The following is a 24,605-nucleotide window of genomic DNA, read 5'->3' as shown; positions in this document are numbered from 1 at the left end:
GCTTTGTAAATAAAGTGGGGGGACAATAAACATACTCTGTACATATTCTGGCCTTTGTTAGTCACATGTACATAGTTTGAAAACTATGACCGAACAAAGTGAGGAAGGCAGCGCTGATTTCCCGTGATGTTTTGTCCTCATCCGGACATTTTTTAATTATAATTATTTTTTCTATATTTACGATATACATGTGCTTTTTATTTCTTTTCTATCGTGAACAAGATTTTTTTCATAATAAATCCTAATTGGACTTTATCGTACAGCATGCGACATTACCAACTTATTAACATATGACTCCTAACATTTGACATATAACTAAAACTGTGATGGCCAGCCGAACCCGGATCCCAGAAAAAATATTTAAGTTGCGAATAGCCTTGGTTAACACCTTTAAAATGGGCTAGCTCTGGTTCTGTCTTTGGCCATATGTGCTAACCGAAAGAATGTGTAGTTGAAAGAAAAAAGTCCGTTAAGGAGCAGCTTTAAACCTAAGTAAAATCTCAGACTTAAACATTGTACTTCGCAAGATCTGGTTTGCTCTTACCCAGTTGTAATTACCGTGGGGTGTTTTCTTCCTGTCGCTAGCGTTCCAGTATACTAACAGACTATAAAGTCCTGCAACTACGGTAGACTAGCACAAACCAGTCAAAATTATACATACACCCTTTGGTTTTTTATTTCTTTTATTTTATTATCTTTTTCTTAACTTTTACTTATTATTTTTGCAAAACTCACATACACAAATTTAGGCATATTTTGGTTTATACAACATATTTGTCATATCAAAATTATCCGCTCTTTACTTAGCAACAGCTGTACCAGGACCCCGTTGCTGCCGCTCATTGCTGTTTGTTTGGTCTAGATTTACTCCTGTTCCTACTTTTGGTGGCTCCGTTTCTGTTAATCATTTATTTTCTAAGCATTTATTCTTTCATTTTTAAATTCTTTTATTTTATTTATATTCATTTATCAATTTATAATAGATTTTGTCATTTTATTTAGTCATTTTTATTTGTACTTTTTACTTACCTTTTTATGTCATTCTAAATTCTAAATTGTATCAATTACCATTTCGTAAAAATTCGAGGGTGAAAAATACATTATTTAAATGAAAAAAAAATGCGAAAGCCAGGGGCGAAGGTGCAAGGGCTGTATATCAAGTCAATGTCGTAAAAACTTCCATATATATATATATATATATATATATATATATATACTTTGAACGGACCGTGCGATTGCTGTACAGCCAGTCAAGGTCGTTAAGCACTGCCGCCATCAACATTAAACCAGTGTGGTTGTCATATTGGTCCGGATCGATCCCAGAACAATATCTTAATGCCGCATAAAGCCTCTGTCAACACATTTGAAATGAGCTTTGCCTTTTTTTATCTGGAATTGGTTGTACCTTGAGAAAAGTTATTTCAAACGGGATAGCACTTGCAGTCTTCCCCATGTTTTCGGAGATGTTATTTACTAAGAAACGCTCCTGGTTCACCTATCGATCCTTAAAATATTGTTTTTCTAAAAGGTTACCAATTCAACCCTGAATATTCTTTTTGATGATAATAATCTTGATTTTGATATCATTTAATTAAAAGCGAACTAACTATTATAATTGTAATATATAAATGAAAATTCATTGCTCTTCAATCTGTCGACTCGATACCTGTTTCTTGGCATTGCACAAGGTTATGCATTTTCTCTGACTGTTTATGACGTCTTTACACTTAAACCATTGGATTTTTGATATGTACTGATTGTTGCAATTGGCTTTGAACTAGCTGTCAGTTATATCAGATCTGAATTTAGGGTCTTGGTTCTTGTTTGGATATGCAAGTACCTGGCCACGTCCACTGTGTTTTTGGAAGATGTATTTCTATTTGTATTCCTCTGATGAGTTAAGCCTTTTTCAACAGATTTTTATATTTTGTTCTTATGTTGCACTGTAACACCCCTGTTCCAGGTCAGGGGAGGGTTTGGCACCCGCTAACCTATTTAACACCGCATTCTGAATGCATGTGCCGTCCAAAGTCAGGAGCCTGTACTTCAGTGGTTGTAATTACATATATGTTTACGTTGGTTAATTGTACATAAGTCATAATTAGGCTGTTCGTTTTCTCGATTGAATTGTTTTGCATTCGTTATTTCGAGGACTTTTATAGCTAACTATTCGGTATAGGCTTAGCTTATTGTTGAATGCGTACTGTAATCTATAGTTGTTAATTTCTTTGTCATTTGGTCTCTTGTGAAGTTTTCACATTGGCAATCATACATCCTCCTTTTATATATAGAGCATGAAATGTTAGAATTTTTTCTTAATATAACTGGATCATTTTTAGATAAAACGACTGCTGTATGTTAAGTCAATGATAATTGGTATGTAGTTGTATGAGCATTGGCTTTTATCATTTAATGGAACGTATTTATTTGACCCTGCTCCCTCAGTCTTAGTCCACTTGCATAAGAATAGATAATAGAAACAGGGAATGTGCCAATGAGGAAAAACACCGAACAAAGAGCAGAAAAGAACCTAAGGCTATCAACGTGTCCTTACACGACAAATAGTTATGTACTATATTATTCGTCTAATTTTGTTATTGTCCACTAAACATTTTGCAAGTTTAATGTTATTCGAGATATAAGAATCTAGTATGACATTAGAACACTTAGAAAATGAAAATCACCTTCAACTGAATGATCTGATAAACTAGCATCCGATTTTACTGTAGATATATTTTGAAAAACACATTTGCATCAAACGAATATTCACAACAGGAAAAGATAACAGCATATAAATAATCCTTTCAAAACAAATAGTTTGGAAAATTTCCTTGAATAATGCACTAATGTATATTCCATATAAAGCACTACACATGTTATCTAGCTTCTTTGTAAACAAAGAAACTAGTATGAAAAAATATTCAGGTGAAGACATGAATTATATCCGGATTACAGAAAATTTGTGTACTAACATAATTATCCATAATAGATGTTCTGTACTAATGATAACGAGACCAGGATAAGGTACCGGTATTTGATGTATCTATTAAGAAATGTAAATATTTTAATAAAACTTAGTTTTAATGAAACAAAAAAAAAGAAATTATTAAGACGATCAGGTTGAAAGTCCATTAGGGAAAGGTTTGCAAGTGTCTTTTTTATTTGTCAAATCATTCCAGGGATGAAAACACATTACGAAGCAAATTACGGCTAGTTATCTTTACATATTATAATTTGAAATAAAAGTGCTTTTGTAAAAAATCACTTATCATTTGTACAATAATTTTAAGTTTACATTTTATTATAAAAAAAAAGCATTTTTACTTACAATAGAATTTAAATTTAATACACATTAAACCTTATTTACTTGAAACGAAAATCCCGATTGACAATCAGGATGACATTGACGTTGAAACACCAATCATATGTGATAGGAAGCGTGTGCTGTCTGGCCAATAGATTGAAGCCGATATTTAACAAAGAAAACGAAATCGAAATTATCAGAACTTGCTGATGGGTTAATTTCATTATACCAATTATTTGGTATGATCGTGCCACAACTTATCTTCGAAAGATATTAAGTGTAATTATTGAATCTCGAGAATTTGAGTACTGCACTTGACCGGTCTGTAGGAATTCAACAGGATATTTACCGAAAAATGAAATTGAAGCTGTTTAAGACACAAATGTATTCGCAGCAACGGTTCCTGTTTTACAACTTCCGCTACGTGAAGCATTCGTGCTCAAGTGACATTCAATGTAACCCCTTAGCTGGAGTAAGGGTTACTATTGTTTTCAGCTATTTATGGGAAAAGAATGTCCACACCGAAAGTAAAAAATACTGAACCGATTGCTGACTGATTCGATACACACTCAAATCGTTCTTAAAAGGGTGTACGCAGCTACACATCCTTTTTAACCTCCGATTGAAAATCAAACAGACCAACAAAAAGCCAGCTGCACGTGCACGCTATCTGTTCATCACGTCACTACAAATTGCATGCGATATGTTGATATATATATCGAGTTCATGCATTGGTAATATAATTGAAAATAATTATTAGGAATGTGTCAAATAGACAACAACCCGACCAAAGAGCTTTAAACAGCCGAAGGCTACCAATGGGTTATGTAAATACCGCACCCAGAGGCGTCTTTCAACTAGCCCCTTTACAAAAAATATAAACTAGTTTAGTAATAATGAACGTTCTACACAACTCTGAAATATATAAAAGAAACTAAAAACTATAAAAACTAACAAAGGCCAGAGGCTCCTTACAGGCGTAAAAATGCGGCTTGGTTAACAAGTTTTTTTTAGATCTCAACAATCCTCCTGTACAATTAGCCAATGTAGAAAAAACTAATACATCGCAATACGCACAATGAGACTCAGTTAGAAAGAAGTCCCAGTGGTGTTATGCTCATTATTGAAGGCCATAAGTTTCTAAATATAAAATCAGAATAGGAAACTAAAAAAAAACACTAGCCAAAACTACGATGATTAACAGATGACTTCTAACAGTTACTGGCATGCCAGCTATAGATCTCAATTAAACTGATTGAAAGATCATGTATTCATCATAAGAATATAAAGCACACACTCTCTCGTTAGGGATTTAGTGTCATACCATCATTACATACATGAGAAGAACATAACCCGTATCATGCTAAAACAGGTTTTAAATTAAATGTGTTTATTTCTGATGCAAAGACCCTACAAGTGAATCTTAGCTAGTTATCAAAGGTTCCAGGATTATAATTTAGTACGCCAGACGTGCATTTTGGTCTTCATAAAACTTATCCGTGACGCTCAGATTAAAATAGATATGAAGCCAAACAAGTACAAAATTGAAGAGCATTGAGGACCCAAAATTCCAAAAAGTTGTGCCAAATACGGCTAAGGTAATTTATTCCTGGGATAAGAAAACCCTTAGTTTTCCAAAAATTCAAAGTTTTGTAACAGGACATTTATAGAAATGACCACATTATTGATAGTCATGTCAACACTGAAGTGCTGACTACTGGGATGTTCATATCCTCGGTGACGAAACGTCCACCAGCAGTGACATCAACCCAGTGGTGTAAATAGTTATCAAAGGTACCAGGATTATTATTTAGTACGCCAGACGCGCGTCTCGTCTTCATAAGACTCATTCATGACGCTCAGACCAAAATAATTATAAAGCCAAACAAGTACAAAATTGATTAGTATTGAGGACCCAAAATTCAAACAAGTTGTGCAACATACGGCTAGGGTAGTCTACTACTAGGATAAGAAAATCCGTAGTTTTTTGAAAAATTCAAATGAGTTTTAAAGCCAGAATATGCCATCTTTAACTATCTGGTCACAGTATCGTAACCATATCTCTTCTTAAAAAGTCTATTTAAAGGTTAAGTTAGCTTTGGGGTGAATGCAGACATCGTGAGTCATCTATCATGTTATTTGTGAAATTAGAAACCCAGTGATTTGGTCTAAAGCGATAGGTCATCCTGGAGGAAAATAGGACGGAATTGTTGTGTCGACAATTGGAACATATAGTATCCGTCGTTTCCCATTGTTTTCCCTGTAACTTGAATGCGAGTGGATTAAAAGTGTTTGATTTGTTGAAAATTAAGTATCAGTCATTTTATTTGTGTCGAGCTTATGACATTAATGTTGCTGAAATGAGACAAGAAAAACCTTCAATACGTCGTCGGTAATGCTGTCGGCGTCTTAGTGATTTAGAACGTTATGTTTCTCTTTTTTTTTACATTTGTCATTTCGGGATATTTCATAGCTTACTATCTGGTTAGGTTTTTGCTCACTGTTGAAGACCGTACATACAGTTATTAACTTCTGCATGATTTGGTATGTGGTGGAGAAATGTCTTATGTTGGCTATAATACAACATCTTCTTTTTTCTATATAGTTTTTTTTTTGCAGTCAATGAAACTGTTTTATCTAGACAAATTTGTAAATCTTCATGAATTGTATAAAACTTGTATAGGAGTCAATCCTTTAGGTGAAGATAAAGCCTATTTTTTTAAATCTTGTATGTTCCAAAAAAATTACCTTTTACAGTTGACATTACAATTTAACACTGCCAGCAGCAATCTTAGGCGAGACAGATAGTTCCGTGGAACCGTCACAAATTTATTATAATATTGATTCCATTTGAGAACTTAGGAAAAAACGGCCGGATTAAGTGGTGTGGGGATATCCCTCTTATTTCCGAATTATTGATATTTTTTTAATTACTTTTTTCATGATATTTGTCTGCCGTTCCCCTTTTTCATACCAAATAAATCTGAATATAAACTAGAACTTTAATTTGAGATTGAACTAAATGGATAGCGACCTCATCCGAAACACATTTAACAAAAGACATATGGAAATCAATCAAAAATTGACCTAATGAATTAAAGGTTGAATTTATTTGTACAACTGGACATTTGCACTCACACCACATCTTCCTATATCTATTTGCGCCGACTTTTAAAATTGTCATTTTTTCATTTGCGCCGATTTTAAATTTGCTCCTAATAGCATTTACATTTTAACACAGGTGAGAAAATACTTGTAAATGTACTATAAATTGAAGTTATATTGGTAAAATTTATTTAATAACGTTGATCACTTATGTTTAAGTTCAGAAAATCAAGGCGATTACGTATGTCAAAATGCAAACTCTAGAAATGCCCGTTTCAGTACGTAAGTCAGAAAAAGGAAAAAATGGACTTCAATATTGATAATGACGACAAATGTAGAAGAGATGAAATCACAAGAAATTAACATTTTAGATGTGTTGCCTATAAAAACTCGGCAAGAACAAATTTAGGATTTTAATGTAGTCCGTTTTTATGAATTTTAATGTTGTAAATATATTTTTAATTCTTCATTTTAGAATAAAAAGAGTGCTTTTATCTAAGGTTTTTACTTCTTTATTTTAAAGTATGTGAACATAGTGCGTTGAAATTGACTTATCCTGCTCGACATCCTACTTCCACCTTCTCGTGGTGAGCACAGGACAACCATCATATACATGTTATGATTGACAATTCATATGATTTGTACAACTGTCTAACGGAAGAGTCAGTAATGATAAATGAAAAATAACATTCACCTGTAATTTAATTTTTAAAAAATCGGCGCAAATGAAAGAAAAAAATGGCGCAAATCCAAAACGCCAGAATTTAACATGTCGACTTCTAGTTACTATGTCATTATACATATATTAGCAAGTCGATATTGTAATGCAATTTTTCTTCATCATTCCGACAAGTTGACTACTTATGATGATTTGATTCCAGCTTACAACAAACAACATAACTAATAATTCCGACTTATTTGCAACAAAATTACTTTTTAAGGGGTGTACCATATGCGCTTCCATGCCATTGAGTTCAAGTTCAAATTAAAGTTAAATCTGGAATCAAATCATAATGTGGAGTCAACTTGTCGGAATGATGAAGACAAAAATGCATTACAGTGTCGACTTGCTAATATAAATGTAATGACAAAATAATAAGAAGTCGACATGTTGAATTCAACATGTTAATTGATTAAGTCAAAAACCTGGTTATTTAATAATAAGGTTAAACCACGTGATCATTTTGGAAACATAGTTCTATTTTTAAATCGATTTCCATAATAAGCATCGGATGAGTGTCGCTATCCATTGAGATAATTTAAGCTGAAATTAAAGTTTGAGTTGTTGTTCAGAGTTATTTGGTATGAAAAGCGGGAACGGCAGTCAAATGTCAGAAAAAGTACTGATAATTACAATATTTCGGACATAAAGGGGATATCCCAACCCTACTTGGTCCGGCATTTATTTTCTCTAGTTCTCAAACGGCAGCAGTTTTATAATAAATAAATGAAGGATTCCACGGAACCCTCTGTCTCGCCTGAGAATTGCTGCTGTTAGTGTAAATGGAAATATAAAAAAGAAGATGTGATATGATTGCCAATGAGACAACTTTCTACAAGAGACCAAATGACACAGAAATTAACAACTATAGGTTACTGTACGGTCACATAGTCAGCTATAAGGCCCAGAAATGACAAATGTAAAACAATTCAAACAAGAAAACTAACGGCCTTCTTTACGTAAAAAAAAATGAACAAAAACAAATATTTAACATATCAACAAACGACAACCACTGAATTACAGGCTCCTGACTTGGGACAGGCACATACATACAGATTGTGGCGGGGATAAACATATTGGCAGGATCCCAACCCTTCCCCAATACCTGGGACAGTGGTGTAACAGTACAACATAAGAACGAACTATACAAATCAGATCAAAAAGAACTAACTCCTCAGATGGATACAAATAGAAATACATAAACTTGTATATCCCAACAACAAAAAGACACTATAAGTTCAGATCTGAGAGAAGTCGCAGTTACTAACAGCTAGCTCAAATCCACTAACAACTAATAAAAAATTATGCATCTTAGACTAAATAATGAATTCAAAACGTTCATTGTTCTGTAACATACAAAATCTAAATAATAGATTTTCTGTAGCTGCTTTATCTTGATCAAGAAGATTAACGGTTGTACACGTTTTATAACAATTCATGGAGGGTTATATCAGGACAAAACAGTTTTACTTGCGACAAAAAGAATTTCCTGTTCCCTAGTATCTATGTAGAATCGCAGTGAATTATACACAAAGAAAGCGCACGGGGAAGGATCCGCTAGCTAAATAATAATCAGAAGATAAGCAAAACCTTTACCGCATTGTTAGCTATGAAAGAATCCGAACTGACATGTTAAACAACTCAATCAAGAAACATAACGGTATAAATGACGAAGACGCCGACGCCACTTTTAAATAAAATTAGGATATGTGGCGGGGTTGCCAATTTGGAAACTAGCCACCAGAATTTAAATGACTGAGAGGATGTAGGCAATCATAGGCAGCCGTACAGTCTTCAACAAATTGTATAGTCGGCTATAAAAAACCACCTCGTGGAAATGTGAAAAAAAATCAAACGAGAAATGTGACAATTTGAAAACAATTTTCGAAAAACAAATATGAAACACATGAACCAAAGACAACCATTAAACTACAAGCTCTTAACTTGGGACAGGCATACAAAGAATGTGACGGAGTTAAACATGTCAGTAAGCGCTCAACCCCTAACTCTAACCTGGGACCGCCGTGTAACAGCACAACAAAAACTATAAAAATCAGTTGCAGCTGACTACCTCAATAGATCGGTATAACGGGTTAACATAAATTCATCAAAATCCTGCGTAGATCTCGATTCTCCAGAAGAGTAGGCTGATCCTGCTCAACGTGAATCACCTGTCATGTTATTTGTAAAATTACAAACCCAGTGATTTGGTCTAAGGGTGGAGGTTATCTTCGAGGAAAGTAGGACGGAATTATGAAACATATAGTGTCCGTCATTTCCCTGTAACTTGAGTGCGAGTTGATTAAAAGTGTTTGATTTGTTGACAATGAAGTATCTGTCATTTTATTTAAGTCGAGCCTACGACATAAATGTCGCGGAGGTGAGACACAGAACACCTTTATTCCGTCGTCGGTAATTGTGTCGGCGTCTTAGTCATTTAGAACGTTATGTTTCTCTTTGTTTTTACATTTGTTATTTCGGGAAATTTCATAGCTTACTATCTGGTTTGGTTTTTGCTCACTGTTGAAGACCGTACATACAGTTATGAACTTTTGCATGATTTGGTATGTGGTGGAGAAATGTCTTATGTTGGCTATCACACAACATCGTCTTTTTTCTATATAGGTTTTTTTTTTTGCAGTCAATGACACTGTTTTTTCCTGATGAATTTGTAAATCTTCATGAATTGTATAAAACTTGTATAGGAGTTAATCCTTTAGGTGAAGATAAAGCCTATTTTTTTTAAATCTTTTATGTTACAGAAAAATAACCTTTTACAGTCGACATTACAATTTAACAGTTCCAGCAGCAATCTTAGGCGAGACAGATAGTTCCGTGGAACCGTCACGAATTTATTATAATATTGATTCCATTTGAGAACTTACGAAAAAACGGCCGGATTAAGTGGTGTGGGGATATCCCTCTCATTTCCGAATTAGTGATATGTTTTAATTACTTTTTTCCTGATATTTGTCTGCCGTTCCCCTTTTTCATACCAAATAAATCTGAATATAAAATAGAAATTTAATTTGAAATTGAACTAAATGGATAGCGACCTCATCCGAAGCACATTTAACAAAAGACATATGGAAATCAATTGAAAAATTGATCTAATGAATTAAAGGTTGAATTTATTTGTACAACTGGACAATTGCACTCACACCACATCTTCCTATATCTATTTGCGCCGATTTTTAAAATTGTCATTTTTTCATTTGCGCCGATTTTAAATTTGTTCCTAATGGTATTTACATTTTAATACAGGTGAGTAAATACTTGTACATGTACTATAAATTGAAGTTATATTGGTAAAATGTATTTAATAACGTTGTGCACCTATGTTTAAGTTAAGAAAATCAAGGCGGTTACGTATGTCACAATGCAAACTCTAGAGATGCCCGTTTCAGTACGTAAGTCAGAGAACGGTAAAATGGACTTCAATATTGACAATTACGACAAATATAGAAGAGATGAAATCACAAGAAATTAACATTTTACATGTGTTGCCTATAAAAACTCGGCAAGAACAAATTTAGGATTTTAATGTAGTCCGTTTTTATGAATTTTAATGTTGTAAATATATTGTGAACATAGTGCGTTTAAATTGACTTATCCTGCTCGACATCCTACTTCCACCTTCTCGTGGTGAGCACAGGACAACCATCATAAACATGTTATGATTGACAATTCATATGATTTGTACAACTGTCTAACGGAAGAATCAGTAATGATAAATGAAAAATAACATTCGTCTGAAATTAAATTGTAAAAATCCAAAACGCCAGAATTTAACATATCGACTTCTAATTACTATGTCATTATACATATATTAGCAAGTCGACATTGTAATGCAATTTTTCTTCATCATTCCGACAAGTTGACTACTTATGATGATTTGATTCCAGCTTACAACAAACAACATAACTAGTAATACCGACTTATTTGCAAAAAAATAACTTTTTAAGGGGTGTACCATATGCGCTTCCATGTTAAGCAACTGGTTGAATGTTTATTTGTTTCTTTTTAAAATTTTGATGTGCATTTAGTATGTTATAAATAAAAAAAATGGAAATTGAAGTCAAATTGGTGAACATGAATTTGACAGCTAATGCCCGTTTAATGTTTTCAGTTTATCATTGCATCACAAGAATATTGAAACTGCTTTCAATTTGTTATTAATTCAATTTTGTTCTGATCAGATGCTAATGTTACTACTTTCTTGTCAGGAAATTATTTTCCTTTTGAATACATGTATGAAGTATGAATTGGTGTTTATACTTATAATTAAAAGAAAGCAAAACCTGTGCTTTGAACCTAAGTGTGTCCGCTACTGTGTCTTAGAATAACAAGTTTTTAGACAGACTGTTCTAGATTTATAGTATGTATAAAATAGAACTTAACAAGCCGAAAAATGACAGCCATTGAAAATTTGAGACGATTCTCTCTAATCTTTATATTATTAAAATTGGCATTTGTTATCTTTCCCAAAGTATAACTAATTAACAAGGATTTTCAAAATGGGTTTTTACGCTTTATGTAATAAATTTCCAAAAAGAGAAAATGGCAAGTCGGTATGTTTTTATTGGCATCATATTAATGAAAACAGAGTATTCCCAATATCTGGCAAAAAATCACAAACACGACTTTCCAACATCCTTAGAATGTATCGAATATTATCGGTCTTTATTTATATTAAACAAATAATATTGATTGATCAGTATTCATTCTGTATTAAACGTACACTACCATGGTTGAGTTTTTTTTTAAATGATGCAGTTTATCAAATAATTAATGTTTCTACAGTACATTGACAAAAATTTGAAAGCCTCACTAATTCGAATTATTAAATTCATTCAAACATCATAATTCGTCAAAACAATAGTATTTGACACTTTAAACAGTCTTTTAAACATTTGTTAAAGGAGATGTTTAAATATTTGTTGTCAAATTTAGGAGTGTTGAAGCTTCATAATTTTATTTCCGAATAGAAAATAACTTATAACTTTATATCGTGCCTCGTTTGTCGTGGGACAGAAACTATGATTGAACGATAGCACTTCAACAGAAAACAATAAAACTACAATTGCAAACAAAATTATTTTGTTTTCGTTTCTGTATTGTTCAGAAATTGTTCCTCGCTCTAAGTTAATATACGATGGGTCATATTGAGTATGAAAAAGTGTATTATATAGTTGATTGGTTTGACACTAGTAATTTTTGGGGCCCTTTATAGCTTGCTGTTCGGTGTGAACCAAGGCTCCGTGTTGAAGGCCTTATCTTTACCTATAATGGTTTACTTTTATAAATTGTTACTTGGATGGAGAGTTGTCTCATTGGCACTCATATCACATCTTCCTGTATCTATTAAATATATTTTATAGACTCGAAATTAATGTTTTACCAACGGAAATCGTCTTAATAAAAAAAAATACATGCGTACAATTTTTACCTGTTTTGCATACGTGAAAACAATTTAAAATCTAAATACATTTCCACTTGCGCAGTTTTTTGTTTAGATATTAGAAAGCAGTGTGTTAGAATTACCGATGGGATGCATCTAAAACCGAGCAATACACATCAGACAAGTTCGTCAGCGTACACCTTTGCTGACATGAAAATGTTTGTTTAAAACACTTATATTATAGCAGTTTTGATTTATTTTGTAAGATATAACTTTCTGTACTTTCAGTTTGCAATACGGACATTCAAAATAGGGATTGTTGAATTGCGGTTATGAAATTATTTCATAAGTTATCTTTCTGATAAAATACTATTATCTTTCTTATGATGATGACAAAATCTGTTAATTCGTGGATATTTTACGTCCAAATATTCCTACAAAAGTGTAAAAATAAATGAGTAATGATAAAATAATATGATTAACTAAAGATAATTACCTTAAATTGCAGTCAAAATTGTCGTGTCTGTCCTAGTCAGAAGGTGTTATACTCTTTAAGTTGATACGCTGATTGAGAATACGTCTTCAAAACTGAACTTTTTATACATCTTTTAGTAGGTCAAAATAGAATTCCGAAAATTTAAAGTCAACTTTTGGAAAATTAAAGGTCTCGTCAGCATAAGTTTCAATGTTGGTATTTTTGTTAAATATTTACGTACGAATGTACTAATCAGAACAATTTTTAAAATTTTTGTTGATGATCTTTTTAAAAACAACATATTTGTAATCCACTTATATTTTACCGTGGGACGATAACAAACCATTAAAAATCACGTAGCTACAATTACCAACACGACATTAAAAGCCCTAATTATGAGTACATTTCGTTTGTAATTCCGAATGTATAGCATTTTTTTCATAAATAAGGATAGATCTATTAACGTGTTTCATTTGAAATCACTGTTGACAATTCAAATTAAGAACAAATTATAGAAAAAGAGGTTCAAACACTCTAATGCGTTTATCTTAGCAATATTAATTGCTACTCCTTTGGTAGTCCTTTTGTTCATATACACCCTAACGCATTGGTGTACTATTTAGACATCAAAGTTTTCAGATAGCCAGTTAAGGTGATGAAATAAGGTTTTGTACATAATGTGTATTTTGGGCAAACAAAGAAGTAATGGTAGACATCCTCAATGTCGGACCCACAATGGCAAGAAGGATCATCTATAATATTAGCTCTAAATAGGTAATTTTTTAAGAATGAAGCGGAACATCTCAATTGCGTTAAGATAATATTTAATTTCCTTGGGCCGTACAAATAAAACGTTTCAATTTTACATAATAGACTATCGTTTTTTAATTATTTCTTAAATTTAGAAATAGAGTCAACACTGCGAATTTTTGGACCAAGAAGACTTTATGCAGAACATTCCATAAGACAAATGAAAATTCATAAAATGGTAGATATAAGAAGATACGGTTTGAGTTCCAATGAGACAATAATCCTTCCAAGTCACAATTTTCAAAAGTAAACCATTATAGGTCAACGTATGGTCATCAAGACGGAGCCTATTCTTACTATGTATAGACATAGTCGGAACGATAATGCACCTATTGTAGAACTATGTGTAGCTCTTTGCTTACGATGAAACCGGCTTCATAATTAACGTACATCTTAAATAACCTCATCATAGATACCAGGATTAAATTTTGTATTTACGCCAGACGCGCTTTTCGTCTACAAAAGAGTCATCAGTGACGCTCGAATCCAAAAACGTTTAAAAGGCGAAACAAAGGACGAAGTTGAAGAGCATTGAGGACCAAGTCATCAATAGATTGTATAAACATCTAAACTTGTATACTACTTGCAAAAGAGAATTTAACAGTGATTGATTTAACTTTGCTTTATTGATAGATTCATGCGAATTGATGAATTGAAGTAAATATCTATCAAGTGTATTCAATTTTACAAACTAAAAGGGTTGAGATTATTAACATTATAACCATTTTCCTCACTATTGTTTTTTTTTTTTTTGCTTACGGTATCGGTCTCGGTTTTGATATCGGCTTATGGTAAACATATCTAATTAACAGGTTCGTATAAAACAACATCAGTTCGACTATTCTCACCTCTAGTCAAAATTTACTGGTAGTATTCCTTTATAGATTTATATTTATAATGCGTATTTCAATACCTCAGATACAGCCTCAGATACAGGTATAAAACATAGGGTCATTTACGACTAAGTACGTAACACTTATGTATAAATAAGGATACGTGGTTTGCTTGTTAATCAGACTCTTCCTTTCAATGCTCTTCAACTTAGTACTTTATTTCGCGGTTAACATGTTTTGGATGCGAGCGTCACTGATGAGTCATCTGTAGAAGAAACGCGTATCTAGTGCAAATATAAAATTGCAATCGTTGTATCTATGATGAGTTTATTTCTAACTGAAAATATTTTTTTAAGCTTATATACTCCTATCATTTGTAAATAATAATAAGTGGTTTGATTACCAATGAGACAATTTTCTTACTGAATAAAATATCAAGAAAATACTTCAAATCCTTAAGAATCAATATAATAGTATCGCGTAATTTTCAACAAATACATTTTTTCAACTAATTAAATTTGTTTTCAGCGCTGAACATTGATATTGTGAAGAATTGTTAAAGGTTTAAAAATTTTCTTTGTATATTTTAACCAAAGGATGTCTTTTAACAACATGAAAAGATTGTATTCCAAAACAATAGATAGTTCTACAACCCTTATTATTGTGTTGTTGATTTACGTCCTTTATTAAAAAACCAGGGATGTCAAAGATCTGAAATTTAAAAATCGGATTCTCGGTCATGATTCTCGCGAGTACTTGAGCACTCGAACGAATCTTAAACGTTTATTGAAAAGTTTAGACTTTAGGTGGGATGCGGTTTTGTTTTGCTATTATAACTTCATAAACATATTAACGAAATACAAACGTACTACACAAATAATTTGATCCTCTGTTAAGTGTATCGGTCCTTCTTTTTGTTTCAATTAAACAATTAATAACCGAATAACGTTTCTACAAATAACCTATCATAATAGCAATACTTGTGTGTGTACGTGTTCATGAACCAAATTAGAAATATGCCAATAAAAACAATAACTATTTACATATAAAAGTCAGACAAAGTAGACAGTATGTATCATCTGTTCCTGTTGAGTTTGTATTTTCTATATTACGACTTGTCCATTAATGAGGAGGGGTAGAAGGGTCCTGATCCCAAAATCCCAAGCTTAAAAACAAAAAAATCCCGAGGTTCCGAATTTAAATAAAATAAATCCCGACATCCCGAAATTCAAAAAAAGGAATTTCCGGATCCCGAAAGGGTCAATCCCGAAATCCCGAGCTTAAAAACACCTGATCCCGGAGTCCGGATAAAGGTCCGACCCCCCGTCATTTATGTGTCAACAACAATACTTGACTTCTAATTACACCTTATGTAAGAATCCCGGGTTTTGATTGGTCGATAGCCAGTATATTTTTCACCAATTTACTGTTAATACATGAATATCGTTCATTTTTAACGCTGCCAAGGTATATGCAAAAAGGATATGCCTTTTTACTCTCTATGTCGTGGTATTTGCCAAAAAATACTCTATCCGACTGGACGCTTGTAACACACGATCATCAATGTGTTTTTGAACGTTAACATTCGGTGTAATTAAACATTCGGTGTAATTAAACAGATATAGCATGTTCTTGAGGGGTATTTGCGAAAAAATACCAGTCTTGAGAATGAATTTCCCTCGCCTTACGGCTCGCGAAATTTACCATTCTCTCGAATGGTATTTTTCGAAAATAGCCCTCCTTAACATGATATATCTGTTTAAAATTACTTGTGCTTCTGTGAGCCAAAATTTTTTCCTGTGAAAAAAGTTCGGGTCAGTGCAACTATCAAATATCACAGGAAATTTGTAGATATAAGTATCAAGTTTTGTTTCCAAATCTCAATCCTCTGTCTTCCCTCTGTATCATTTGAAATATTGTGAATATAAGACGCCTTTTACATCAATAACAGATATTGTAAAACTACATCAAATCAAGTGGCGAACTTTATCTAGTTTATTTCCAGAGACCAATCTGAACTTTACATTATATGATGGTGGTGGCCTCTTATTTATTTCTCGCATGAAAAAGTGAAACGAAAAAAGCGTTTATTTGATTGGCCTATACCTCATGAAGATCCGATATTTTACGTTTGCATTTACTATTCTTAAGATCATTGATTACTTTTTAAAATCTAATTTAAATGTTGAACATCTGCTATATGGCAACAAAGATATGTTTTTTAATAACATATAACAACATGCAGTAACATTTTTCACTCACTATAGTATGATAAACAAAGTAAACATTTTATGTGATACTTTTAGTAAAATCTTCTTATTAAAGACTTTCAACATAAGTTCAAACATGATTAACATGATTATTGAAGATAACGAGATATTTTTGTTTGCTCGATATTTTTGCAGCCAATTTCGTAAACTTTTTCAAAATTGGGAAACATTTCAAGAAAATAAGTTGTGTAAATGCTATAAGAACTGGAAATCAAATTGAAATCGACCTATCTTACTTCAAATGTACATTTATGGTTCAAAAATCAAAATCAAAAGCTAAAACACATCAAACGAATTGACAACACCTATCATAGTTCTGAATTGGTACAGACATTTTCTTATTTAGAAAATGGTGGACTAGACCTGGTTTTATAACTAGCTAAAGCTCTCACTTGTATGACAGCCGCATACAATTCCATTATATTGACAAGATGTGTGAACAAAACAAACAGACATCATAGGGAAAAACTCGAATAAAGTTTAAACTCAAATCATTTGGCAAAAAAAATGCATGTTTGTTTCCTGTCTCCACCTTGTAAAAAGATTGAAAAGGTATGAAATTCAATTTATTTTGCAATTGTATAATATGTTTTTTTAATTCGATACATGTTAATTTTAAAACAGTGGATACTTCAAACCATTACCCAATGACCATTACTGGACATTTAAAAAGAGACGGAAACTAAATAAATTGATAATTTTTATCTCGTAATTGCCTAACTGATGGACATTTATCACATCTTCTAATGTACTTCAATATTGCTAGGACACATGAACATATAATGCAGGAGGTAGACCTTAGTTAGGAGAAATAACTCTAAAAATCATCAGTACGTTTGCGTCAACCGTTTTTATAAATGTACTAAGCTTCTAGGTTATACAAAATGTAGATTATTTCCAACTGTTTCATGTAAATGCTTACATTTACAATCATACCATATCTTCTTTTTTTATATATATATCATAACATATTGATGAAACTTGACTTTTACAAACGCATCGATCATTGATTTAAAGACTTATCTCCCTTAACCAATGTCAACCCCTTAAATACCGGGTAATAATAATGTTTATTTTTCCTTTTATAAAATATTAAATATAACTTACGAATACAAAGAGAAAGAAAACAAAAATAAACTATATTCTCGTGTAACTTAAAAATATAGACTATAAAAAATATTTGTCATTTGATGTCTACTGATGAGTTGCGACGGTCTCATTTGCAACCATACCACATGTTTTAGTTTGTAAACCAGTATGTTGGAATTAAATCAAATGTTCAAGATAATTTTAAATTCATTTTCGAAAAAAAAATCTGTAAATTTTCGCAAATTCACAATACAAAAAAATAGTGTCAGAATGTCTTACTACTTCTGCTACTACCGGATAATGGCTACAACTGACAAACTGAATATTGCCATGACTTCGGTGCACATATGGACCATCCCATTATTGTTATAATTTAGTTCAGCTATGTCACCTTGGTTTTAAAAGCCTCAACTGACGACGCTGACACTACCCCAGAAGGGAGATTGTTCCAATATGTGATGGTCTTATACAGGGATTATCAGGACGCAGGAGATAAGCTATGCAAACATTCCATTCAATAAAACGTCACTGAGTAGGAAGTACAAAAAATCAGATGTGCAATGCTTATACAACTTTATACAAATTATCAATGATTTACAATAAGTAGTTCTTAATCTGGCCTTATCTCAAACTTTAACAAATTGTTTATTTCGAAGCTTTCACTGTTGTTTCATTTAGAAATGCAAATGTTGGTCAAGTTTTAAATTTATGTATAATTCTCTCAAATACCATGACACTGTATTTGTAGCTATTAATATTGTTGGTGAATAGTAAAACACGTAACTCTCATGGAAAACATAAATTTAAAGAAAGTCTGTATTGTTATTACTTAGGACCTTGATTGGGTTTATAAAATATTTAGTAATTGACCTAATCTACACACATGACAAACAAAAATCGAAATACTTAAAAAACACATATAAAAAATAGGGCAAAACAAACAACAAAAACAGAATAACGGGTTGTTAAACTAAAAACATTAACAAATTCGAGTCAATATATTAAAAAATAAAATATAGAAATGTCTTCCAAAATCAAAGAACCCATCAACAACCTCAAAACGTTTCGGCTGCATTGCAAAATATACAATTCTATTGCGAGCTTACATCACTGTAAAACTGTGTTTTGGTGTCAGGAAAAATTCACTGCATACGTTCAATTTCACTGAACTAGTACACATCTTTATTAAGGGGCCACCTGATGACCACCTTCGGAAGAGTTATTTTCTTGCTGCGTTGAATTGACCAATTGGTGGTCTTCTGATGTGATCTGCTCTTCAGTCGGGTTGTTGTCTCTTAAACATATTCCCAGTTTCCATTCTCAATTTAAGTAGGAAATTATGTGTTGTCGATTTCGATAAACATATATCACGTTATAAATGATGATTGACGGACAAAATTGATGTACGTGTTCATAAAATATATATACAATGAAAGAAAATTTCAGTTAAAAAAAAATGTTTGACATGCTTTGACTCTAAAATTAAATTCACTGACATCCATGTATTTCAAAAGAAATCCTGGGTGCTGTAGGAATGTTCAATTAAAATAATTGGGGTCTTTACTTTGAAATGTTCGAATTTATTTAAAATTGACTACATATTCATGGATCTGAAATTAAAGTCACTTTCGCAACTAGCTGTGAACGAAACGAAGTAAGCCAAAAAATTGTTTTAACTAAAAAAAATAGTCCAGCAATTAAGTGTAATACAAATTTAAATTGTACTTAAAAAATAATATTTACAGGATACCAAATATATTTTTGAATGCAACTTCACAACTGTAACATACATTTCTCATTTGAATTGTTTTACATTAATTTGCCGATACCTCTCTTGGTCATGTACTTATTGATAATTTAGTCTTAGATGCATCTTTTTTTTTATAAGTTGTTATTTGCTTTGAACAGAGATATATATGTCTCTGATTTGAACTAGCTGTCAGTATTATCAGATCTGTATTTAGTGTCTTTTTTTGTAGTTGGGATGTCCCAAATGTACAAGTACCTGTCCTAAGTCAGGAATCTGATGTACAGTAGTTGTCGTTTGTTTATGTAATATATACGTGTTTCTCGTTTCTCGTTTTGTTTATATAGATTAGACCGTTGGTTTTCCCGTTTGAATGGTTTTATACTAGTAATTTTGGGGCCCTTTATAGCTTGTTGTTCGGTGTGAGCCAAGGCTCCGTGTTGAAGGCCGTACTTTAACCTATAATGGTTTACTTTTTTAAATTGTTATTTGGATGGAGAGTTGTCTCATTGGCACTCACACCACATCTGCCTTTATCTAAGTACCCGGACACGTCTACTGTGTTTTTGATAGATGTATTAGAGTTTGAACACATCTGATGAGTTAAAAGCCCTTTTCAATTGATTTTTATACTATTAGTCTAGTTTGTTCTTATGTTTTACTATAACACCACTGTTCTAGGTTAGGCACCCGCTAACCTATTTTCAATAGCGTATTCTGAATGTATGTGCCGTCCAAAGTAAGGAGCCTGTAATTCAGTGGTTGTGTTACATATCTGTTTACGTTCATTAATTGTACATTAGCCACAATTAGGCCGTTAGTTTTCTCGTTTTGAATTGTTTTGCATTTGTCCTTTCGAGGCCTTTTATAGCTGACTAGTTTGCGGTATAGGCTAAGCTTATTGTTGAATGCGTTCTGTGACCTATAGTTGTACGTTTCTTTGTCATTTGGTCTCTTGTGAAGAGCTTTCTTATTGGCAATCATACATGTACTACATCCTCTTGTATATATAGAGCATGACATATTGTAATTATTTCTTAATCAGTGAGTTTCAGATAAAACCCTGCTGTACGTTAAGTCAATGATAATTGGTATGCAGTTGTATGAGCAAGTTGTAAGTGTCTTTTAAATTGAAATTATTTAATTTGCCCTACTCCCTCGGTTTTTGTCTATTCGCATAAGAATAGAAAATAGAAACGGGGAATGTGCAAAAAAAAAAAAACATTGAACAAAGAGCAGAAAGGAGACCAGGGATATCAACGTGTCCTAATACCAAATAGTTATGTCATTATAATGATATATGACATCGTTATAACGACACAGGATTTCCCTAATATGGCAATTTTATGACTTTATTTCAGTATAATTCTGCATTTATTCTGACGTAGAATGTCAAAAGTGCCCATATCGTCTACCACAGAACCATTTAAAATTATGCTAGTACAACACGACAGATGGCACATGTGGAGCAGGATCAGCTTACCCTTCTGGAGCACCTGGAGATCATCCTCAGGTTTATGTAGGGTTTGTGTAGATAAGTTTATAGTTTTCTTTGTTGTGCCTTGTGTGTTGTTGTTTGTTTGTATGTCTTTTTTTCCTTTATAGCCATGGCGTTGTCAGTTTATTTTAGATCTATAAGTTTGAATGTCTCTCTGGTATCTTTTGTCCCACTTTCCTTAAAGTTTGTTATAATATCAGTAATATGCCTGTTACTATCGGATTTTTTTTTATAAAAAAACGAGACATATCTATCTATGTGTCAACATTTTTTAATACAAGGTTTTCATAACTTATAAATCAGTTAAGATCAATCTATCTTTATTTCTGAATATTTGTATCTATTTTAAGAATATGGAGAAAGAACACACTTTCAATTAAAAAGTACATTCATTTCTAATAGCATATTATGACAATTTAGGCATATTCTAATAGCAAAAGTTTACACCCCATAGCGTATTCTAATATTAAGAATTACCCATATTTGCTCTGCAGTCTTATGAGCATAGAATTATCCGTATTTGCCTTTCCTTCTTGGCAATTTTATCTTACAGACATAGTTGTATTTAAGATTACAATTTTTTCCAACATTAAAATTATCTCGATATAAATATTTTGCTAAACAATCCCCTTGCTCAGGAGTGCCTGGTGGTTGACTACTATACTGCAGTATCTTGTTTGAAACTGCTCCATGATTATTACCCCAATACCATTTGCCATTGACTCTGTGTCCACTTGTCCAGAAGTAATGAGTTCTTATCTGCAATTGATAAAAAATTGAATGTAAAAAAGAAATGTTTCATTTAAAGGAAGCATGCACAGGAATAAAACATTGTGAAGCTCATAGAATTATACATAAAATACATGTAGTCAGCAATTTTAATCAACATCATGATTAGAAAATTAAACCTGTAAAGTAAAAGTACATTTAACATGTTCTTGGATTAATTTGCACTTCTCATAAGTGCAAATTGGAACCACACTTTTTTTTTCGTAGAATCATCAAATTTGGCAATAATGTACCTCTGGGGATAAATAACACAATACAAAAAAAAATTTGGTGTGGCTCGCCCGGTTCGGCAACTGGAGTGAAAATAGTGACAAAATCCTGTAGGATATTTTTTTCTCCCATAGGATTTTTAAAAATCCTATAGGATAAAGTCATAATCCCATAGGATATTTTTTATATCCTACAGGATATTTAAATCCGAAGGGATTTAAAATCCCTTAGGAGAATAAAAATATCCTATAGGATATAGTTTCTCCCTTAGGATTAAAAAAATCCCTTAGGAAAAATAAAAGCATTTCCTATAGGATATTTTTTATCCTACAGGATATTAGTCTAATAAAATAATCCCATGGGATTAAAAATATCCGATAGGATTAATAAATATCCTAAGGGATTTCATTACAGAAAAAATATCCTGTGGGATAAAAAAGAATCCTAAGGGTAATAAATAAATCCTAAGGGTAATAAATAAATCCTAAGGGAGATTAAAAATCCTAAGGGAGATTAAAAATCCTATGGGAGATCAAAGCAACTCATAAGAGAGAAAAAAATCCTATGGGAGAAAGAAATATCCTATAGGAGAAATAAATATCCTATAGGAGAAACAAATATCCTATGGGAGAATGAAATATCTTATTAGAGAAAAATCTATTTGTGAACAAAACCAAAGAACAGAGAATAGTTTTATATGTTTTTGTAGTAGGTAAGGATATTATTTTATTGGAGCAGACCAAATATTCCCAGATATTATTGTTTAAGAATTGTTAATTTTTCTACCAATGACACAAATTACCGATAAGTGTACTTCAAACATGGAGCCTGCATTGAGTTACTGCTACTGGTCCGTTTGTTATTTTATGTTTATTATTGCCATTTGCGTAGTTTCTTCTGTTACCTATTTCTACATCTGACTCTGGCTTCTTTTAAATCGAGTTTTCTCTTGTTTAATGCATTGTGGTTGTTTATTCCTCATTTGCTAAAGGAATAGGGGCCGGTTGAGATATCAAAAGTCATGAGTATACATCCATCGCCTGTCTCAAAGCAGAAACCTTTATCCTTTGGTAATCTCATGTGCTTTTTTTTCAATTTAAGTTCAAAAGTGCATTTTAGTGTTTAGTGTAGCAACCATTTCACTGAACTATTATACATTATTGTTTAGTGACCAAAAGAGGCCCGCCTCTATGTGCGGAATTTTCTTTCTGCATAGAGGACTCAACATTTTGAACTCATCAGGGTTCCTGTACTCAACCGACTTGTTAGGTACTGAGACATGACTGTGACACCATCTGAACAAAAACTGTGAATAAAATCAGAAGCAATTTTAAAACAACACATGGTGTTGGGCTAAGAATACCACCAGCTTTTCATTGAAAGTAATGACAAGACAGAAACATGCGTCCAACGGGTATATCCAATACACTACAATTACTTAAACAACTTTGAAAATCGTACATAATGTTTTTGATTTTTTTATTTAGTATAGCTTGCTTTCCGTGAAGATATTTTTATTGTGGAGATGCCTGGATAGATTTGCCAGTAACCATACTTCTTCGATTGTGTCCTCAATATGCATGTAGTATTTGCAACTGAACATTTACATTAACTTTCACCAATAAATTCTTCAACAAAATTTGATAATAACTGAAATTTTATGGAACTAAACACTAGATGTAACTAAAGACAGTATTGTTCACCTAGGTCTATGTGCATCTCTGACAACAGACACATCAACACGTTAGGCTAGAATATCATTCGTAACTAAAACTTTAAAAAAAAATCATTATTGCTGATAATTTCAGAGATTAAAAGGACAAATCATTTTGCTTTTGTTTTATTTCTCTTCCTATAAATATTTGCGTGTGCAAGGCTTTGATGGGCGCCAACTCTTAAATTAGAATATGGTGAGCTTGTTAAAATGTTTATACATGTATTAAAAAGTTTTATCCAGAAAATGTTATAGAAATGTCGACAATAACAAACTGAGATATTCTATGCTGAAAATAGATTTAAATATAATTAGTGGTATGAGTGCTAATATTACAGTTGATTTGGCAATCATTATGGAGAAAAAATGTTCCTATCCATCAAAAATTTTAAAACTTTACACACTCTGTGTTCTCTTTGATTTTTTTTTTTTTATAAAAACATATCTCCATTTCCAAGTTGTGGTCCCCTACGCGGAATTTTGTTGAAATTTAAAGACTATAAAAAATTTAATAGGTCAAAGAATAGCCTTCAACATTTGAGGCTTTTTGTAGCCAAGGCTCCGTTTAGTTTAAACATATTTTATTTCAAAATTGAATAGGTCAAAGAACAGCCTTCAACACGGATCCTTGGAAATTAG

The 24,605-nt window shown here is 32.3% G+C and overlaps 2 protein-coding genes across 2 annotated transcripts in view; both read right to left on the bottom strand.

Annotated features, from left to right (window-relative positions):
• LOC143069521 (uncharacterized) overlaps positions 1-13,203 on the bottom strand; it is an 82,374-nt gene extending 69,171 nt beyond the window's left edge. Inside the window, exon 1 of the mRNA XM_076244201.1 lies at positions 13,028-13,203. The gene's annotated coding sequence lies outside the window, so the exon portion shown is untranslated. The remainder of the gene's footprint in view (positions 1-13,027) is intronic.
• An 8,301-nt stretch (positions 13,204-21,504) lies between these two features.
• Positions 21,505-24,605, bottom strand: part of LOC143069520 (uncharacterized) — a 384,816-nt gene continuing 381,715 nt past the window's right edge. Inside the window, exon 7 of the mRNA XM_076244199.1 lies at positions 21,505-22,012. Coding sequence (XP_076100314.1) covers positions 21,764-22,012 — 249 coding nt within the window. The 3' untranslated portion in view covers positions 21,505-21,763. The remainder of the gene's footprint in view (positions 22,013-24,605) is intronic.

Source organism: Mytilus galloprovincialis, chromosome 3 (genome assembly GCF_965363235.1).
Source record: "Mytilus galloprovincialis chromosome 3, xbMytGall1.hap1.1, whole genome shotgun sequence".
Classification (NCBI taxonomy): domain Eukaryota; kingdom Metazoa; phylum Mollusca; class Bivalvia; order Mytilida; family Mytilidae; genus Mytilus; species Mytilus galloprovincialis.
Note: the sequence above shows the minus strand (reverse complement) of the source record. Positions and strands in the feature narration are given on the sequence as shown.